The 18,492-nt window shown below is 37.1% G+C and overlaps 1 protein-coding gene across 10 annotated transcripts in view; it reads right to left on the reverse strand.

The window, feature by feature from the left end:
• Nucleotides 1-14,921, reverse strand: part of FRYL (FRY like transcription coactivator) — a 134,052-nt gene extending 119,131 nt beyond the window's left edge. For all 10 annotated transcript variants that reach the window (XM_018068951.2, XM_018068961.2, XM_018068944.2 and 7 more), the window contains exon 1: nt 14,664-14,921. In XM_018068951.2, coding sequence (XP_017924440.1) covers nt 14,664-14,841 — 178 coding nt within the window. In that variant the 5' untranslated portion in view covers nt 14,842-14,921. The remainder of the gene's footprint in view (nt 1-14,663) is intronic.
• Nucleotides 14,922-18,492: the final 3,571 nt, after the last annotated feature.

The following is an 18,492-nucleotide window of genomic DNA, read 5'->3' on the forward strand; positions in this document are numbered from 1 at the left end:
CGGGGGCTGCGCGCTCCCGCCCTCAGGCCGTACCCGCGCTCCTCCCGAGGGATGCTACCAGGCACACGGGCAGGGTGAGGGATCTACCCACCCCCGGCAGCCAAACTACTCGACTACTTGCAGTTACGACCAAAAGGGGCTATGAAAAGCTGTTTGTGCTTTACTGAGTTTTAAATAAACTTCCAACCGATCTGTTAAGATCGGTGATGAATTAAATAAACTGCCCAGCGTTGCTCTGCACGGTGCCAAAAGCACAACATGCCTTCTACGCTAGGAGATCAGTAAAATCACAAATGTGAAAAACAGAATCACAGTGGAGGACAGGGAAGTCATAGGTAGTATTCCCAGGGCAGATGCCTGCCAAAGAATCACAGACGATTTAGCTCCAACACCTACAGCCAGTAGCAGATCTGGACATCCCGTTCCTGCAAGTGTTCAAGGCCAGGCTGAACAGAGCATTGAGCAACCTGATCTCGCAAAAGGTGTTCCTACCCTTGCAGGGGGTTGGAGCTTAGATGATCTTCAAGGTCCTTTCCAACCCAAACCCTTTTATGATTCTCCTAGCTGTTTGAGATTGGTTTGTGGGTTTTTTCTTATTTTTAAGGACTTAACACAAATTAAGTCTGATAGTTTATCCTGTTCAGTATCATCTCAAACACCACAATGGAAAGTCTCTAAGGTGTGAAGTGTTTGGATTCCAATGACTGCAATGCAATACTGCCTCAAACAGCATTCAGGCTTTAATGCCACTCTTTCAGGACAAAGTAAGATAGCTCGCCAATAGCCTTTGCCCACTTCAGCACAGGGTAAAGCAGTTTGAGACAAACCTCCTTCACTCTGCCCACACTACCAGGTACAATCAAAAGGTGGTGGCTCTCTGTCAGCTTGAGGTGGCATATTTACAAAGGTCAAAAACACATCTGAAGGCATTCCAAAATTTTATTGGACAAATCTAAAAGTAGTCAAAAATTTCAGAAAGATTTCTACATACTGACAGGAAGCAATGACATGGAGAAAACAATGCTTGTTTCCACAACTGCCACCAAACTACACATGTAATGCTATCCTTGGGTCAAATACAGAAATTGAGAGAACTGGATACTGAGATTACTGGGGCAGTGGCTGCTAACAGTAGACCTTAGGTCTAATGACTGTTAGATCATTAGGTTTACTTAAATTATAACTTGACCCACACCATACAGATGAACCAAAAAATTAATCATGTGGATCCAAGGCAGACTGATTAAATCTGCTTGAGGGTAATTTTTAAAAAAATCTGGATCATTCAGAACTGACACCCACCCTGTACTAGGAGTAAACAAGGCATGAGGAAGAAATAAGACCTGTACCCTCAGATAAACTGAAATTATCTGAAGTTGTTGAAAAGATTTAGGAACAGTGTACATCAAATACTTTTAAGGTTTGCAGGTTTTTTTCTGGTTTTGTTTTTGTTTGTTTGTGGTTTTTTCATCTATATCTCCCACCCCAATAAGACAACATAAGTATCACTAATAGGGAGGTAACATAAACCAGCTGATGTCCAGCTAAGAGGTTCTAAATGACAGGTCTAACACGCCACTCCAGCAGGACACTGGAGAAAGGGCAGGAGAAGCCCATCACTCTCCTAACTTGGTTCAAACACCAACAGAGCCGCTGTCATTCAGGAGAAGAACAGTTTTATTAAAAGAGAGAGACTGGTAACATCACTCGGTTTTGTCAGACTAAAAATAATCCCAATTTCCCCCTGCAAAAAATATTTTTCTATAACAAGATACTAAATTGCTACCTATATCCAAACAGTCCTTTTTTCTTCCCAGACAGGCATCCACACAAAGCAACTCTTTGGGACATTGCATCAAACTTTCTTTCATAAGCCTGTTTCAGGTAATACTGCCCATGTAGTAGGCAGTATTACCTCATATTCCTTTTCATCACTCCTTTATAAATAAATTCAAAGTTGCACTTCAAACATTCCTTTTTCCCCTTACTAAGTAAGATATAACAGAGGTTGTATTTTGTTATGAGTAGGATATAAAGGTCAGATTTTGGAACTGGTTGATGAATTTCACCACTAATTTGAAAGACTGTATTAATTATGGTTGGTCTCTGACTGCTTTTAACACTGGGCTACAGAGAGTTCTTCAAAGGAATCGTTGTTAACAGTGTGCATTCCAAAATCATGAGCCAACTCTCTCAGCACCTCAAAAATAATGACTTTTTAAAATACAGTTTGGGTTCTTTGTAGTTGTCCTTTCCCCCCCCCCTCAGTTTTTATTCTTTAAGTTATTAGCACCAGAAGCTTATTAAAAAACAAATACCCCAGAAACCCCAGGAGATATACTAAAACAACCCCACAGAAATACTAATCTCCATGTTCCACCTTCTGGAGTTAAAACAACTTTCAACAAACAGTGAAGTTGTCAGTATTTCTGTAAAGTAGTGTTTTAAAATCAAATGAATGTTAGGAAATATTTTTCAAAATTTGTATTTATTTATGACATTGAAGCATTTGGCCAAGCAAGTTACATGGTCTTCTGCCATGACATTTGATATTTTGTAGCACTGTTATTTATTCACACTACCACCTAATGATCACCACTAATTGGGCTTCCTCAAGGATACTAGCAATTAATTTTAAATGCTCTTAGCTCAATAGAGAGTATTAGTCCATTAACAACTTTGAAGAAGTGAGAACTGTATGTACCAAGAGTATAAGGTTTTCCTTCCAAAGATTCAGTAGATGTATTGAAGATCAGGAATATTAGGAGCAAAAATATTTTGAGAAGAATGTTCTTTTAATACTACTTGGATACATATGCTTTCATACATACATGCACAGACACAACAAGTTTGATTAAATGGACATAATTAATTTAAAAGATTTACAAACAGCTTACACAAAATACTTTCACCAGCCCTCCCCTCCCCCCTAAAAAAGGAGAAAACAAGTTATCAGTACAAGTCCATTTAGCAAGTGGAGTAATCTGTCAGTATCTTAGATTTATCATAGAAGCATCAGGGTCATAAACATTATCTTACTGTATAACTGTGCACAAGCCTTCCAACATTTCTTTTTTCTCACAACCCAATTTAAATGCTCTTATAACCAAAGATGACAACTGCCATTTCAGTCTTTTTCGGTTTGATTTTCCTTTGAAACTAGCTAATGAAATAACCTACCAGATACTGGAATAAATAGAAGATTTCAGGATAAACCACAGAGTTTGAAATGTAACTTTTTGTTTTATTTTTAATCAAAACAAGAAAAGTAGAAGCAGGAAGGAAAAACTATGGATTACAAGCCTCTGAACCTCGTCAAGCATGGAGGAGGCTCGTTCACTGAGAAGAACCCAATAAAACTCAACGCAGAGAGTTACAAGATATCATCGTCGTGTATTGCTACAATTGTGTTAGAAAATGTCATCCACAGTATGGATTCTCTTCCAGTTCCTTATTCTCAGAAAGGAAAATGAAACGGAGTTCTGGAAAGTACACTGTGTTTAACATTGAGAGCAACAAGTATGACCACTAAAAATAGCTATCACTTTTGCGTACTTATAAGAGGAGGCTTCCGTAAGGTTAATATTTTACTATTTTACATAAAATGGGAAAGAAAGCACTTGCATTTAAATATAAGTCAATAGCTTTGATCTGGAGCTCGTTTATGTATGAAAAAAAAAATCCAAAAAGAAACTCTGGAATTGATGATTTGTGCATACTTTCATTAGTAGACTGGACATTACACAGTTCCCATAAATACATAGTTCACATACGGACCCCAATATCTGCACAGCTTTTGATTCTGGACCAGTTATCAATTTCACTACTAAATGGAGCAGACTACTATAAAGTCTATCTCTTTGATACTGTCTCAAAAATCAAGGTGAGGTATGCATGAATGAGCACACTGGTATCAGTAATCTCTGAACAGAAAGTGGCAAGAGTAGGACTGTAGGTGCTGTAAAGCAGAAGTGCTCAATCTGCAGACACAAGTTGTTTGTACTGCACTGAAACGATTAATGCCAGTATCCAGTCCACACTATGCATTCTGCTCAGATATGAAAAACTATTAGTAAAGAGGATGGCTAGAAGTAAATTGCTCAGGCTGCTTCAGCAACCTCATTCTGCAGAATTCAGGCTGCAAATAGACTGATACATTACAAGATTCATGTGTCCTAAGTCCAGTTGCTCCAAGAAGTATTAGACTGTCCATTCACAGTACCATTCATCTATAGCATACTTGACCTGTACAAGCAAAGTCTATTTGGCACTTCAGCACATACCTTGTAGATACCTTCAGCACATGTATAGTAAGCCCAGGCACACGACAGGTAAGATTTGCCCTGAGTGTTTCAAGTAGCTAGAGGACCCAAGCAATATAAGAGATCTGAAACTATCATAATGTAGATAGCACAGATAACAGAACTTATCTTTATTTGCAGAATTAGGTCTTTAATAAAAATATTTCTAAAAGGAACACTATACACAGTAGATCAATACATTTACTACAAATGTGTATGCAAAGGCTGTTTGTACAGCTCACCTTTAATTCAAACAGCATCATGCCATTTTCTTGGAGCTGCCCAGAGACATTGCTGGCAACTGTTTTGAAAAACATACATAAAGTAAGTGCCACATGCATACTAACTGCTGCAGCTTTGGCCTGTGGCAAACACTGGTATGCAAGACCAAAACAACTCATGGTTCACAGTGTTCTTTTAGCTTCACCTCTACAGGTTGAAAAGGTGTGTGCGGGAAAGGGGTTGTTTCAGGACTGAAGATATTGCTGTTTATGTTATCTTTAGAGCAATATTTAACTTTTTAAAGTTTGCTTTTAAATGACAGAAACAACATAAGTCATATATATATGTTTCACAGGGAACATTACAGATTTCTAGCTTCATTTCCTTCCCCGCCCCCTTCACCTCATTTGAAGTATTATTCCCCAGTTTTACAATAGTTTTGTTTCTCTAGGAGTATATGCATATCATACTACCTTCCTCCCTCAAACCCCCAAAGCAGCTCTTGCTCTTTTCTACCAAGATGGCCAAAATAAAAGAATATGATTTGTTTATTCATCCCCCTACAAAATAATTTACATTAATCGTTCCAGCAGAAACACTTGACTTTAAAACCACAGCTAAAGGCATTCTTTTAAGTTACATAAAAAACATGCAGTCACTGTTGCTTCCAAAAGTTTCTTTGCAGTTTTCAGTTCTACTACATTCATTTTCAGGATGATATAGACTGACAGAAAATGCATTCAGGGAAAGAACTACAAATATTTCCCACTTAAAGTAAATTCCAGCTCATTTTGGAAGGACATTGAAGATGCACGCCTTTCTTGCAGTCTTTCAGTAAGATCAAAGAGGATATAGTTAATATTTACCTTTTCAGTATGTTAATACTGTCTTTATTGAAGAGTAAGCCTGCCTCAAAAGAAAAAAAAAAAAGAAAAAGAATTCCCCACAACTTCCAGGAAAGGATAATTAAATCCTGAACAATTAAACAGTTTTCAAGGTAGTTTAACAAAGACCTTACCACCTTTGCAAGGATTTAGACTAAACAGGTATGTGGCCCTTCCTGAAAATCTAGCTTTCCAGATCAGCAAACATCATAAGATTACAAGGAAACAAACAGGTAATAAAAAGGTGAAACATCTCAAACACCGCAACAGGCAGTTCTGAGATGATATTTAACCAATCTCCCTCCAAGAGGAAATGAGACAGGTAAAGCAATACACAAACCTAAAGCTCTTACCACATCTCAAAAGCCTTACAAATCCAAGTTCCTCAATTTTCACAGGCACCCCTGTTATTAAAATTCTAGAAAACACAGTGATTTACTCACTCTAAGGTGCTCAATTTCAATCTTCAATGACTGCACAAAAACCTTAAACATATAAAGCCTGATTAGTTATGTTGGACAACCTAAAATAACTGTATCAGCCTCCTCACTGTGCTTCAGCATTAACATACCAACACACTAGGTTTGGGGAACCAGCTCTTGGGTTTTCACCAGCCTTTTAAATAGAACCTGGAAATAGTTACGGAGCTACACAGAAAATCCCTGCTTAGTTGCTGGGCGTTTAAATGGATAGAGTAAGGAAAGGCTTAACTCTGTTACCCTACAAGGCCTTAAGACAACTGCTACAAATCAGTTATGTTTCTATTTTTGTTGCTCCTCCCAAGCTGCTGAATGTCTGTGCCACTTTTACGGGAAACATCATATTTGTATCATGCGAGGATCAGTTACTCTATCCTTATCGAAAATATCAGAGAAAAACACCACTGAAAGTTTAGGATTCATATGGGAAAACTTTAAAGAAAAAATGTTAAAGAAAATCACCTATAGGGGTAAACTCTGCAAGGCATGGACAGGCAATTTTCTCTTGAGGTTTCAGCTCCTGTAATTGCCTTTCCCAATGTTTCAGTTGCACAGTGCAGGAGCATGTGGAGCTCCTCCACTCAATATCAGAAATAAATAGAATTATTACATTAATATGGCATTCTTCACAGTTGAACTAAACTGGCATATTTCTTCATTCCAGAGCCAGCAAATACTTACAGTGTATTTTTTAATGCTTTAGTTACCAGGATTTAAACAATTAAGTGCTTTTAATGCTGAATTTTACAGCTTTTGCGTCTCTGTGAAACAACAGATACCCTTGTAGGAACCTGAAGCATACATACAAAATAAAGATACTTTTAAGATTAAAAAAGGTAATTAAAAGGTAAAATACACATTGCTTTGCAAGTCAGAAATAACAGAATTTATGAGTATCATTTCTGAACCTTTTTTGAGCAAGTGTGCTGTTACATTGAAGAAATGCAAGAAAAGAAATAAAAAAATCAGAAAGGAGAGAACCAGAAGTAGTAACAAACCCAAGGGTAGCTAAATGCAACAGTTAAGATAGCAAACACCTAACACACACTAAAAGTTTAAAACAAGGCTGCATTTGTGTGAAAGTTGTGCAAAGAGTTCACAACACAAAGTTCCTTAAAGTGCCTTGGCTGGTGGACTACAAAACAGCCTCTGCCAGCAGATGCACATGGGGCAGCAGCTCCAAAGCACAGCACTCCCCTGACACACAGCAGGCAGCTCTCCATCCCTGCACCCTCATCTAGCAGAGCAGATCACATGGAAAGGGACAGTATCACACCAACACAATCCCTACGAGTTAATGAAAAATGAAGAACTGGAATCAGGGGGTAAAAACATGTTCACATAATGTGAAGAACATGCTTTGGCTTTTTCCATTCAGCAACTGGTTGCTCTTTATTTGTCGGTCCTATTATCTACTGATACAGAAGATGATGGATACTGTTCATGTCACTTACTGGTACTAAGTGACATGAACATGTCAATTGTCCAAACATACAATGCCCCTAATAAATGTGTATGGTATAACTTCATCAACATCTGGGCAAATTAAGCTATTCTGTTCTACGCAGCTCCTTCCACGAAACAGGAGTTAATGGAAATTCCAACCAATAAAGAAAAAGCACTTTTAAACAAACTCTAATTAACTGAAAACAACATACTAAATAATACAATATTTTTATACAAGTTATGAGCTGCTTTTATATGTATTATTTCCTAGGTATCATGTTTCAAGTTAGAAAATATTTTGAAATTAAAAAACATCCGTCCTTCAGCCAGTCATCTTCTCAAAGAAGTAACTGAGACAAGGCTCTCACTGGATTTTTAAGAGATGCCAAGAGACACCAGACAGTTTTGAGTCAGTGTCTAATATGACTGTGCAACAGTATCCTGATGTTAGAGTATCTGAAGTTTATATTTGCCATACTGGTCTTAACAATGAGGACTGAAAGTCTCACAATCAATTGGGGTCCACCACCCATGCTTGTCACTACAGAACTCATCAGTACTAATGCACTAAAGAATTATTATTATTTATGTAGTATCTCCATATAAGGGGTGCTGCACAGCTTATAAGGTGAGGATATACCAAGTCACGAACATCCAGAGCATCTCATGAAAAACTGCTGCAGAAAGAAACTGAATCAGAAGGTGCCACTGTTAAAGTGATATGGCTTTCTGAAAGTTTTACCTATCTCTTCAAGTCAGTAGTGCATTTGGATTTTTCATAACAAAATCTTTCTTTTATAAATAAATGCAAACATCAAGAACCTTCAAGTCTGAGCCAAGAACCCTCCTGTATGGGTGGGTTTGTGCTTGAAGGGACCTTTCAGAATTTGGCTGGAGAGCAAGAAGACGCATGTCAAGTAAAACAACCACCACTAACAGCACTAAACAAACCACAGGTATTTTTCAATAGCATTTACTAACTGAGAGAACATATTCCCAAATGAAGACAATACTCATGACATTTTCTTATTTAAAGAGTAACTAAAGGCTATTCAGTGATAAGTTAGAGACACAAAGAATGACATTTACCGAAAGCAGAAACACTTTCCAAAAGTGCCCTTGATTAAGAAGTAGTTGAAATTACTTTTCCCTCAGTTTGGATCCACATAATACTTCTTATAAGGAACCCATATAAAGTTAGCACTCACAGGGGAGGAATCAGTCTGTTGTTGGAGAGCTTAGAACAAAAGCAACTAGAAACACAGTTTGCAAACCAACACATAAAACAGTTAACAAATGCAGCCAACAGAAACTACCAAGAGTCATCAAAAATATAATAAATTACTGAAAAATGTCTTATCTGACTCTTCCATTTACTAGTCACATTTTCACTAGAAACAGAAAAAAAAACCCTAAAGGAGATTAAGACTAGTCATATCACCTACAAACTAAAACTTATCCATTTGAAACACAGTTCTTCCCTTTTCAACTGACAAGGGAAAAACTGTTTAACAAAATGTTCCAATTATAATCTTTCTGTAACGTAAATCTGAATTGTTGATATCACTAGTGTAGAATCTTCATATGCAACTGCTGACTTAATCCTGCTAGTAAATACTATAGTGACCTTACAAATGCTTTCTTGAACATCAGGGGTGATATTATTTTGGATTTTTTTAGCCCAGTGATAGACTTTGATGTGTTTTAAAGGATAACAGTTTTTTATTTCAAAATGGCTCCTTAAAAATAAGGTGATATTTTTATTTTACATGCTGTTCAGCATCTTATATACTCTATCCTGGCATCACTAACAGACGTTATCGAAAATAGAGTAAGTTTTAAAATCTGTTCTGCATGCAAGATATTTACAGTATAAATCAAAAAGGAACAACATGTTAAACTCTTCTTTCCCTCTCAAAATGTCCCTTTCAAGGCCTGTGGACAATTTAGACACAAAGAATTTAAAAGAATATTTTTATGTCCTTGTATTACCAGTATATCACAGAAAGAATAGTTTTACAGTAGTAGATATCATTATTTTCACAAGTTTCTCCACATCTTGTTGACTTTAGCACTTCACAACTCTCCTTTATCAGCTTTTACAGAATCTTCTGAAGACTTGCTTGGTTTTCTGTCTATGTTAAATTTTCTTTCATCCCCCACGTGTATCATGTCTCTCCCTCTCTCCTTCCAAGTTAAAAGCTTTATTTTGTCCCTCTCACAACTACCTTAAAATAACCGTGGTTTGGAAAGGTCAAAAGATATTTACAATTCCCCACTAAGTTTTATCTGCACTGTTTGAAAGAATTAGCCCAATGTTTCAAAGAATATTTGCAGCTAAATATTGTTCAATTTCATCTTTTTTTTTTTTTCCCTTAATAAACTGGAGTTCTCATTACTTCTTACTCTTCAGCTCACAATCTGCAAGATAGAAAGTCAAAAAGAACAGAAAAACAAAGTCCAAACAGCAGGGTTACTAACATTCACTTCCTAAATTTGCTGTTGGCTCCTTCTCACAGTGTTCCAGTTTGCTGCCTATCTGTTGGTATTGGAAGGAAAGGGGTGTTTCCTATTGGTTTAGCCAGATAAAGTCTCACCAAAGATAGATATGCAACAGGAACACTAAAAATGAATAAATGAATATACAAGACAACTATACAGATGGACAGGTTCAATCTCTTGTTGACAGCACTGAGCCATTACATTGACTCAGCTGTCATATGACACCTTACACTAATACACCAATGCCTGAGAAAACCTTTAAAGTGCCAGCAGATGCAGACGAGACCCTGCAAATGTGATACAAAGATAATCTATTAAGTGAATAATAGCAATAAAGAAAAAAATGTAAACTCTCTTCCCCAGAGGAAAACAAGTGAATTACCTCCTTATATACATATATTCCACATGAGTACCTGTTAAGTATGAAGAAAAGGTAATTTTAGATCCACCTTTCATTTGTATTGATACTCACCTTGAAAGAAGCACTAAGTTACAATTACTTCACAAATCAACCAAAGTAAGTTCCTGCATGTTTATTCTTCTGATGAAACCCTAAGACAGCTACAGCAAAAGCATACTAGGCATACAGTCAAGTATACAACACAATTTTTAAAAAAGATCTCAAAAAATAAGGTCAAAAATAATATTTGAGATGTCTCCTAAAACTAAGCCATGCCATAACGTTTTTAAAAACAGTTAAATATAACTATAGCCAATTTTCCATATTAAGGTAAAATAAAGAAGTCAGAAGCATACTCTCTTTGCACTTGGGCTTACTTTTAAAAAGATTTGCTGGACCTTATTTCAGTTCTTTATTGACTCCATCTGAAGGTAATGCCTTACTTAAAAAACATTTACCCAGTGGTCATTGTATCTGCTTATAAGCAGTAATAATAAAACATATCATCACTGCACTTAAAATAAAACTCAGGAGGCATGCTTGTGTTTCCATTTATCTAAAATATTAAAGAGTTTGTTTTCCACAAATCAATTAAAACAGAGGGTATCCAGAAGGTGATTGCTACTTTTGGTGATGGTAAGACATCTAATACTGCCCCCACTAGTGACCCAAAAGGCCCTCTCAGTGAGTTAATTCCCCTTGCCAATTCATCTCAAAAAAACTGCCCCCAAAATATTAGAACATTTTCTGCTGGCATTGTGAAATTAATCAGCTCAGGGAAAAGCCACACCAGCACCCAACAGGAGATGGGGAAGGGTTGCACAGCTGGGAGTCAGACTGCCCTTTTCACTGACAGCAAACTGTTAGATCAGCCTGATCCGCTTGTAAAAATGCACTCAAATCAACCCAAAATCTCCTTTCCCTACCTTCTGTTTCAAAGAGCTTCAAGAGCAGGTTCTAAAGGCCCTTAGGAAAGGTTCACTTATTACTTCTTATGGAAAATATACACAGAAAAATTTCCTGGGGTATTACTCAAGCAAAACAATGCTATCTCCAGTGATAAGAAAACAAGGAGAGAGGGTTAGAGATTTTTATGTAAATAGTATTCTGGATCCCAAACAGTATTATGGAGCAGCCTCTGAATACAAGCGAGCAGTTTGTGTCGGATGGGGGGCAAAGCCACGGTACTTGGTTGTCCACCAACCCCCCCAATCTTCTCTGACTGAAACTCTGAACTTGGGCACAGAAACCAACTTCTGTTCCACACAGGCACTGGGGCCACGGTCATCCTTTCCTGTACAAGGCTCATCAGAGATGCAACTCAGAGCTGAAAATGCCCTGCAGAGCTGCTGGTATTACAGGGGCAAGTGCTCCCAGGCACTAAAATGCATATCCAGCCCCTGCTAATAACCCCGAGGCAGTTACAGCTCTATTATTCATTTCTTTACCACAAAAGAACACATTCTTGTTGGCGTAGTTTTGCTCTCCTAGCAGGAGCACTTGAAGGGAAGCACATTTCCCATACACAGAAATAACATGGACACTGTGAACAACGAGAATACTCACGTCACTGATAAAATTAACATCTCTTGTGCAGTTCTTGCAGATTTGACTTACACAGTCGGCCACTAAGACAGTTCCACGTTATTAGCTACCCTGCCTTACAGCACAACCAAAAGCACAGAACTGCAGCAGAAGGGCACACTTCACACACCACAGGTACAGCTGCCATTTGTGAGTTCACACAGGGCATGGTGTTCCCTTTCTTTAATGCTACAACCTGAACCTTCCAAGCTCAGCTTTCTATGTTTTATTTGAATTGTAGCTTTTTGGAGACAGAAATTTTTAAAACTGAAAACCTGTCAACTCTTAAATGCTACAGCAAATTTTAAAAAACTGACTGTTCTTTTACCAGCATCTATTAAGCACTGTGATGCATACAATCAATATGCAAATACTACAACGAGTTATGGCTTTCTTCTACAGTTCTAACAACCTTATACATCTAAAAAGACAGTTACAAAAGATTTCTAAAATACACTGGAAACCATTCTGACAGAAACTATGTATTTTAAAAAGGCACATTAGAGAGCATGTATTTCCAAGGTCCTATTTTCAGCTTTAAAACAAAGTATATACTAACTGAGTTAACATTTTGAAAGGTGATACAATAAATGCTTTAATAACCAAAAAAACAACCAAACAAAAAACAAATCCCTCATCACTTGAATTCCACACAAAATTTTTAGGCCAGATATAGTCAAACCCAACTAGGTGGTGCTATAAAAATAATACTTTTATGCTTTTGATGCCAGGAGTAGTTTTTTTGATTGGTTGGTTAGTTTGAGATCTTCTATAATACTTTTGTACTTAAAAATAGTTGTCAGACTCAGTATTTCACCTAAATTTTCACTAAAGCAAAAATATTCCTAAAAAGTATCAGTAAGGAATAGAAAGTAAAAGAAAAAACTAAACCCCACCTACTTTCAAATTCAAACATATTTACAGGACAAACCACCTTAGGTTAAAAAAACCAATTGAGTTCCTCAACACTCATTATGTTAAATTCTGTGGTTCATTAATACCACATCTGCTGACATTAAGCAAGTAAATGTTACAATTTTTTTTCAAATAATTCTATTGTTTTATTACCTGTTTGGTCGGCACCTGCCTTCTGCAGCATACCCAGCTGGTAAACACAGTAGTTCTTTTGCTCTATTCCAGCAGAGCAGTTCATTCCATTACCACGATACAAAAATAGAAATAAGCAGATAATTTAAAGAGGATTCAGCTACTATCTGCTATTGTAAAAGCATGATCCCAGAAGAGACTATAAGTCTGCATTTCGCAAATGATGACATCACAATATTAAGTGACACTAGTCAGGCACTGCTGATTTCCACAAAATCACTCCTAATAATCACCATTTGACACATATTTAATAACCAAGAGAGGAAAATTCATCTTCAACAGCAGAACTGGTGTATTCTATTTTCTTTTAACCTGGCACAAAGACAATTCCATTTGTTCTGAAATTATAACATTTGAAAAAAATCATTCAGAATTGAGAGCTGCAAAGAAACCAGAATAGAGTGTAAAAGGAGGATTGATGAGCTACACCTATGGAGACATTTAAGTTGTGTACACCACAGTGATATGAGGCTAAAAGATGTTCACCATCAGACACCATGAGCTTCTGATCAGAGTTTTCAAGCACATAAGGCAGTAACAGCCTTAACAGACCTTATTCTGTAAGCAGCCTTCAATAGCCTATACCATTACAACATTAACTTGCTCTAATTAGTTCTGCACAGGAACAACTTGTTTAACAAAACAGAACTGTCACTGCTTTTCTCATTTGCTCATGCTACTCAACCTGACATACTGAAAAAAAAGTAGTTTATAATACAATCAGAAGGGCTAAGAGAAGTCTTTCCAAGGAAATCCCTTTCTCCCACCACCACTACAAGCTTAATTCCATAGTTAAGGCTGTAAGTTCACCACCCAGTAAGATGGACCAATGCCACCATCTCCCACCTTTGCAGGTAGACACATAAGGGAAAAAAATTTAAAAGACATAGCCAACCACACAGCAAACAGTGAAAACTGCGACAGCCTTCAGGATCCAAGATATAAAGGCTCAAGACCATAGTATTTTAGCTGAAGACAAAAAGAAAAAAAGAAACTAAAATTGAATTTTTCCATTGCCACCCAGCTGTACTATTCAAAAGAGGAATATAAACTAATACTACTTTTTATTAGCACAATACACCATAATATTTAGACATTAACAGGTAGTAAAAAAAAAATTAAAAATAAAAGAAATCTTCATACAAACAAGCTTACTCATGTTCTTAAGTAAAAAATTCTCTATACAATGTCCATATTTAACCTTGACTTATTTATATATTATGTTTATTTAAAATGTGCAATCCTCAAAACACTAAAAAAGGAAAATGTATACAGTTTTGAGATGAAAAAACTGTTAAAAGGAAAGTCTTTGAAATCTTAGTGGATTTGAAAAACAGGGAGAGAAAAGGTGACACAAAACTCACACCCTGCACTGCAGTCACAGACCCCTGTGTAGCACTCTTCTGTCTAGACAAGTCTTAGTGCCTAATCTTAGCTCCATTATAGTTTAAAAACTTTAAAAGAAATTCTTATCCCAAAAAGAAGAAAAAAAGGTCACACAGGAATGCAAAGACATGGAGAACATTAGAAATCCTGTAAAATTACTTCCAAATAAGTCACTAACAAATTACAGTGTGACAACAATAAAACAGTTCTAAAGCTAAAGATGCCACTATCATAGTAACTCTGATAAAAAAGGCTTTTTATAAACCAAATTTGTCAATTTAGCAAAATAATCATGATCTGAAGAAAAATATTAGAGATCAGTTTTTACCAGGTTGATGACATGGATACATACTGTAATCAGGATGTAAAACATGTGTCTCTTCATCTTCATCTATTGTCTGCCCCAATGAAAACAGTCTGACACGTCTCATCTTCAACAGCCTTGGAGAACTTTCATGGGCAGTACTCCCAACATTCGGAACTACATCACCAGAAACAACAGTTGGAACAATTTTTTTCAGGAATTCCATTTTCACATGCCCTGTGTTCTCAGCATTTAACTAAATTTAGCAGTTTAGCTCCACGTTAGAGCGTGGCTCCCACATCAACTTCCTTGAGCACAGAGGTAGAACTCCCAGTGATGTCACGCTAAACCTGGGTGGTGCCAACCCCAGCACGTCAGCTGGCAGCCAGCTGCTCCAAGGCAGATTCTAAAGACGTCTAACTGTGTGGACTGATAAGAAAACCAAACAACAACAAGTCTATATATTAACCATGTATGCTAAACTCTGCACGCCTAGAAGAAACTGTATTTAGCACCGCAACATTTTAAGCACTAAGAAAATTCACAACACATTTTCAAAGTCCTATCTGACAGAGTTCAATAGCTCTTAATTTTCATGAAGTGTACAGTATTCATCTGTATTTGAAAGATTACACTTATCACTCAGAATGTCTATATGCCAGCTTAACAAAGCTTCTAACATCACCATTTGCATTCTCACGTAGTTTTAACTACTAAGATATTCTGTCTTCTATGAAGTTTTGTTTTGTAGAGACTCTGATGCTATTTTTACCACTTAAAATACTCACACCATCTTCCAGAAAACTACAAGTACAGAAATAACCTGTCAATTTTTGTCCAAACATCCACTTTATCCCTAGGGTTACTTCTCCTTATGTACCTGGTTTAGCTGAGCTTTTTATTTGGGGAAGTTTAAGCGTTGTTTTATATTTAGCTTAAAGAAGACATTAAGAAAGATGCCTTGCATATAGAGCAGAGAGTTCATGAAGGAAAAAAAAGGGATATATTAGCATAGAGGAGCATTCCTTAAGGCTTTCTACAATTGGGAATAGAATATGCATCATTTTTCAATTTAAGTATTCTTTTATTTACAAGAGTTGGAGTGGAGATTCACAGACAGAATACCAGAATACAGACAGAATTCCCACCTCATTTGCCACCAAAGATGGTAGACTTAGAGGAAATCCACCAATACTCAACAGGTCAGTGGCAGCCTACATGCATCTGTTATTTTTATGAAAGCAGCTCGGTGTCCAAGGCATTGCTGAAAGCATTCAACATAATTATCCAAGCTACACATGAAGCATACATACTACATACAGTCCTTAAAAGAAGGTATTTAATCTGAAATTCATTACTGTTGTCTAGGTCTTAAAAAGAAAAAAACCAGAATAACCTGTTTCAGATCTCAGAGTTTCAGTAGTTCAGTGCTTACAAGGGGCTACTCAACTGCATTAAGTTATCAGTCTTACTCTGTCATGTCTGTGGTTCAGAATGCCACAACTTGAAGAAGTTCACTAAAGTTGCCACCTAAGACATTTTTCAAGTTCTATACAGACTGATAAAATAGGATAGCTTTTCTATTCAAAACTGCATTAAAATCCCCCAATGTTCAAGTCAGTCCATAGTCCACTTGTAAATGAATAAATGTCTACACAATTTTTTCACTGTAGATGAATACAAAATTCTGACCTTATCATAAGACACATTGCTAGAATATTACTTCCTACAGAGAGATCAAGCAGAAAATTCTCCCTATAATGATTTCATTCACAATACATTCACAATACAAAAAGAGTTACACAGAAGAAAAGTGCTTTATGAGTTTTCAGAACAAATAATAAATATATCACAAAGACAATTTGTGATTATAAAAGATCATAAGTTATTACAAGCTCAAGCAATCATTTATTCATAATAGCATTATTTTTTCAATAGAATTTCTTTTTTTGCCCTTGAAATCTTGCCACAAACCCACTTTGCAGTTTCTAGCATTTGGGAACAAGAGAGAAATTCAGATGCTTCTGTGAGAATGAGAATGCTCCAGCCATCCACCTGCCAAACTATGGTTTGCAAAGACGGGGCAGTAAGATATTTTGCTTTGTACCTAACAAATACACTCTGAAAGGTTCAAACAAGTGCTCTTAACCACACTATGAAGGTTTTATTACACATGTGGACACAGGGTGGAGTTGACAGGTGAAGTGCAAGTACCTCATTCATCACTTGCATTAAATGCATAAGGTGTGAGTTTTTACACAGCATGTAGCATATGTGAATTAGCCATGAATTTAAAAAAAATTAAGGGTTTAAACTATACTTTTTTAAATGAGAAAACTTAGCAGCCTTTCAAGTAATAGGATATACAAAAAAACTACAAGCAAGGAATAAAAACCATTCTCCATATACGTAATTATATTTCAAGAACAAACTTGATAAACTAATAAAGCTTATACAACACGGATGTATCACAAAGCTTTTGACTGATTTTTCCTTCAGGATGGCTTTTGTTTGACTTCTAAGAGAAGGACATCAAGAAGTTTTCTACAGAAGACAGTTGGGGATATATATATATATTTGTATATGGATGGATGGGGGCCAACTCCAGGACTTCCATACTTCATTAGATTCTATGAAAACAGCATTTTGTAAAAAATGAAGCCAAGATACAAGGCTTATGTTTTTGCCTATGTCATTTCACATCCACTCCTCCTTCACACTTACTCTTAGCATCTTCTTACACAATTCAATGTACAATTATGGTTTTTATATAATCTGAGCAAGTTTTACAGATAATTTGTCAGGAGAAAACATGAGAAGTCTTACAATTGTTATATCTAAAGTAACCTTTAAACTAAATAGAACAGGTTACAAAAAGACTTATTTGAAAAATTTTAACAGTTATTCTGGAACCTCTAAATAGAAAAAAATAGGAGACTTGCTCTTATATAGAATTATTATTTGCATTACAGTAAGTCCTTTGATGTCTTTATGTGTATTTCACTTCTGTTACACTCAAAGGTGGACTGATTTTGCACTGAAGTGCCTGCTGAGGTCATTCAGGCTTCCCTTGCCACAGTTCTTGATGTTTATACCACTTGCTGTGCAACATAATGTCTGAGCTCCACATCTCTCACTAACGGGAATCCACATTAGCAGGACTTGGCATCATAAGGGATTACAAACAGATCATGAAACATGCAGAAACACCACACTGGGAGACCCAGGGAGTGATCACAGGGTAACAGCACTTCTCAGAGCACTGTCTCTTTGGGTTAGATCTTTCAGGACACAAACAGCCAAGGTGTTTGACAGGGGTGCATAGGAAGAGCACCTACATGGGAATTCCACCGAAGCAAGTGAACCTGCTGATGAAGGAACATCCCAAGAATGAGAAACACTTAAAAAACAGAAGACAATCAATGAAAGAAAGATCCACGTGAGAGGGAGTTACTTGCAAGTCACTTGAAATTCACGCCTAGAGAATTCTTAGAATTGGCAAAATTAGCCATAACAATACTAAAAGACAATTACAAACCTGACAACATACTGGGAAGTACAATTTTAGAAGACAGCCTAGATACCCTATAGGCTACCATAAACAATGCATCCTTTGACAAGCCTCTTCCCGACCAGGCGTGCACTGGAAACCCGCAGCTTTGTAGCAGGTTGTTTCTTCAACTACCCCACGCCGCCAGAGCAACGCCAGCCCAGCCCAGCCCTACCTGCAGTCGGAGAGAGGGCAAACTCTTCCCTTATATCTAACGTACAAGATGGCAAAACAGGTCCCGGGGGCTCGGAGGCCGGGAGGAAGCGCGGTGCCCTCCGGGCTTGCCCGGATCGCTGTGCCGGAAGGGAATGCCGAGGTCCTGAGGGG

Source organism: Manacus vitellinus, unplaced genomic scaffold (assembly GCF_001715985.3).
Source record: "Manacus vitellinus isolate BGI_N305 unplaced genomic scaffold, ASM171598v3 scaffold_0_pilon, whole genome shotgun sequence".
Taxonomy (NCBI): domain Eukaryota; kingdom Metazoa; phylum Chordata; class Aves; order Passeriformes; family Pipridae; genus Manacus; species Manacus vitellinus.